This window comes from Pyrgilauda ruficollis, unplaced genomic scaffold (assembly GCF_017590135.1).
Source record: "Pyrgilauda ruficollis isolate IOZ18807 unplaced genomic scaffold, ASM1759013v1 scaffold457, whole genome shotgun sequence".
NCBI classification, from domain to species: domain Eukaryota; kingdom Metazoa; phylum Chordata; class Aves; order Passeriformes; family Passeridae; genus Pyrgilauda; species Pyrgilauda ruficollis.
Window position 1 is genome coordinate 40,942 of NW_024526122.1, and position 3,898 is coordinate 44,839.

General features: G+C 53.4%; 1 protein-coding gene across 1 annotated transcript in view; it reads left to right on the forward strand.

Moving 5' to 3' along the window:
- LOC121359580 overlaps positions 1-1,072 on the forward strand; it is a 3,214-nt gene extending 2,142 nt beyond the window's left edge. The window contains exon 2 of the mRNA XM_041478612.1: positions 276-1,072. Within this exon, the coding sequence (XP_041334546.1) occupies positions 276-1,072 (797 nt within the window). The remainder of the gene's footprint in view (positions 1-275) is intronic.
- The last annotated feature ends 2,826 nt before the right edge of the window (positions 1,073-3,898 follow it).

Below are 3,898 nucleotides of genomic sequence, written 5' to 3' on the forward strand. Positions count from 1 at the left end.
TTGTTCCTTTCCTTCTTGTCTTTTTCTGCTCCCTCCCACATCATCCCATTCTCCTGCAACTGCTCCGATCCTTCTGACATTAATGCATTTATCTCTCCACAAACGATTCATGGACACTTCCATTCCTTCATATCTTCTTGGCATCCTCTGGGAACTGTTTTCCTCCTCATCTCTCTGTGTTCCTGACTGCTTCTGTGGGCTTTGTTCTGGGGATTGCAAGGCAGAACTGGCTAGAAAGTAGGAGTTGAGGTTTGTTCGTTTTTGCTCCCTGGCAGTGGCTGTGGTCAGAGCCCAAGTACAGCAGGAGCCATTTCTGGAGACCACCGAGGGCACCAGCATCAGCATCAAGTGCTCTCACCCCAATATCCGGACGGCCGATTTCATCCACTTCTACCGTCAGCTGCCGGGCCAAAGGCCTGAATTTCTGGCAATGACTGTTAAACAGTCCAAGGAGTTGCGATCCCCTGAAGGACGCCTGTCGGTGTCGACAGATCGGCGATCCAGCGCGCTGTGGCTCGGCCGGCCCCGGCGCGGGGACGCGGCCGTGTATTACTGCGCGCTGGGGGCCACGGGCAGAGGAGCCGGGGCTGCGGCCGGGCACGAACCGCCGCGGGCGGGGCCGGGCGGGGCCAGCAGGGGGCGCTGCCGCTCCGCCCGCCGGGCTCCCGGGGCTCCTCCTCGCCCCGCACGTCCCGGGCTGCCGGCGCCAGAACCGACACCGGCACCGCCAATGGGACCCGGACCGATACCAGGACCGATAGCAGCACCGACAACCCACTCCGGAACCCACACCAACGCCAAAGCTGGCACTGATGCCGACACCGACACTAACATCAGCACCCACACCGACAGCTCCAGCTTGGAGTTACCGACCGTGCTCTGCCCCTCTCCTCAGCCCGGGCTGCGTCCAGCTGAGCTCCTGTCGGCAGCAAACAAACCTGCCAGGCCTCAGCTACATGTGCACACTGAGATGCTCTGTGTGTGGCAGGGAGGGCAGCTGGTGTTGGACTTGGCAGGGTCAACTTCTGCATCTCGTGTTTCCAAGGCTTCAGTGTGGCAGGGGAAAGATTGATTGGAGTTTGCTGAGAGCGGCAGATGCCCACCTTGAGTCCACTCGCCCACACTAAAGCCTTTCCCTGCTGTATGTCTGTCCCTGAGTATTGGGTTGGGAGGAATAAGTTTAAAGTGGGCCAGTAGTGAGGAGGATTGTAATTCATCAAGTGACCTTGCAGCTGGAAGGAGCCCTTGATAAAGCAGTGGGAAGAGCCGATGGTGATCCTTTAACAAGCACCAAGTTTCACTGAACCTGCATTTCTGCTTTTGCAATTCTGCCCTGAGGTGGCTTCAGGGATCCCGCGGTATGGGAGGGAAGGGAAACACATTTTTCATTCTAGCTGTGGACTGGTGATTTTTCTGTCTGTCTGCCTGTGCTGACTCACACACAACTCTCCGTGTTTGGCATGTCTTACCTGAAACTGAGACCCTTTCCTTTCCCAGTTTGGAGAGACTCCTTATTAGCACCAGATCATCACAAGATTTCATGATGGATCAATACTAATGAAATCCATGCAGTTAATTCCTTCAGACATAAACTATTGCCTCAGTCTGAGATTAAGTTTTGACTGAGCCACACCAGAGCTCCATCAGGTGTTTAGAAAGCAAGATGGGTTCCACTCAGAATGTTGGGAGACAATGGGAGGTCTCCCTTGTGCTTTGGCATAATTAACTCTGTTGGTTGATACTTAATTCTGTTTTGATTCTGTCTTGATTTTCGAAGTATTTTCACCCATGTAGTAGACCACAGAAATAGGCAAGAGAAACTGGTAAGGCCCCAGGGATTTGGGCTGCCTTTCTTACCTGCCCTTCATTTCCACAGGTCTAGAGGACACCTTTGCAGAGGGAACAATTTGCCCACAAGCTCATCTGAGTGCAAACCAGCACACCTAATGCTGGGGGCTGTGCTTTCCTTTCTTGCACTGCTGCCTGTGCATTTCCAGGTTTGGGCCATTCCCATTCCAAAAAGAAGGCTTCTCCTGAACACTGGGATGAAAAGCACCAGGATATATTGGGCAGGAGGACAGCAGAGAAGGCAGAAGACTCAGCTGCAGTGCTGGATAGATCCACAACAGGAGAGTGATATGTCAGCCACGGTGCCTCTGATTTTATCATTCTCAGGAAGAAGCTCCAGCAATCCTTAATGGGACATTCATGGGCCGTTGTGCTGGATGATGTCCCTCAGCCTTGTCTGTTACTCTCTCCCCAGCTCATGCCGATGTTCAGTTCTGGTTCTCTCCCCATGGGTGTGCCTGACCTGCTATTATTGCCCTCAGGAAGATGTGCTGGTCTATTTTGATTCATCTCCACTTTGTGCACAACAAAAGCTTTGCCCTGGGCTTGATAAGGACTTTGTCCTTCCACACAATGCTCCTGCTCTGCTGCTTCTGGCACCGTGTGGCCTTAGCAAAGTCAACAGCTGCTATCGCTACCTGGTGTGTTCCTGCCTTGTGAGCTCTTGGAGCCGCCCCATTTGCAGGGACACATGAGAAGCACAAATTTCTGTATGACTGCACACAGGTGTGCAGAAACATTTGCGTATCTGTGTCTGTCCGTGTGTGTCCCTCATCGGGAGGGAATTTCCTGACCACGCCAGGGACAGCGAGCACTGCCCTGGCCCTGGCCAGCACAGAGCAGCAGCTTCTCAGGCTCACCCAGAGCCCGAGTGCAGCTGAGTGGGGCCGGCAGCTGCCCGCTGCAGGTGTGTGCAGGCTGGATCTGCTTCCCATGCGCTGTCGCTGCTGTGTGCGATGGGACACAGCTGTCCCTTGTCCCTGGCCATGCCCAATGGGACCCGGACCGGGACCGACACCGACACGGACACCATCACCGGTAACAACATCGCTAATGGTGACACCACCATAGACACCGGCACCAGCTCCGACTTAGAGTCACCGACCATGCTCAGCCCCTCTCCTCAGCCCGGGTGGAGTCCAGCTGAGCTCCTGTCGGCAGCAAACAGCCCTGCCAGGCCACAGCTACATGTGCACACTGAGATGGTCTGTGTGAGGCAGGGTCTTTTCCAAGCTGCCTCTTGCTCCTTCAGAAAAAGGTGTGTGTGTTCTGGGGAACGGGGCATCCTCTGGCCTGTCTACAAAGGTAGGGCCAGCATTCTCTCAGAAATGCATCACTGAGAGCACACATTCCCACACAGCCCATGTCAGGCCGCTTCTCCTCTTGACTTAGCCCTTCTCTTCCCAAGGCTGAAGAGCTGGTTTTGCCTTTTGGAAAGGCCAATGACAGGTCACAGTCATTCATGTGCAGAGCCCAGAATAACATGCTACACTGAAACCTCAGCTAGGTCATATATCAAATCCATTATGGACAGAATGTCCTTTCAAAAGAAACTGTTCACAGAGTCTGAGACAGTATCTGCATGCAGTCACCTAAGCATCCCCACTGAGAAGGTGTTCAGAGTGCAAGGCTGTTCCTTCTGTTCCTTGGCACCCAATGGATCTCCCTGACAATTTCATCTGTAATCTCTGCAGGAAATGAACAATTGAACCTTGACACCAAATCCTTTTAAACTACTCTTGCATGCACACACACACACACAGACATACAGACACATGGATACACAGACAGAGAGAGAGACAGAAACACATACACAGAGAAACATGGACACACGGATACAGAGACACAGACAGGTCTCTCCAGGACAGCGCACAGCTGCTCGACGCTAAGCTGCATCACATTGGCTTCATGGACACAGAGAAAGGCTGAGGCTTCCTGCCCAGCTCCTCTATCTGTGTGTGTGGATTTCTTTCCAGTGCCCTGAAGGACAATTTGGGTGTCCCCACATGACAGTAAATGGAGAATGTGAGGGAACAGATTATGGGAGTGA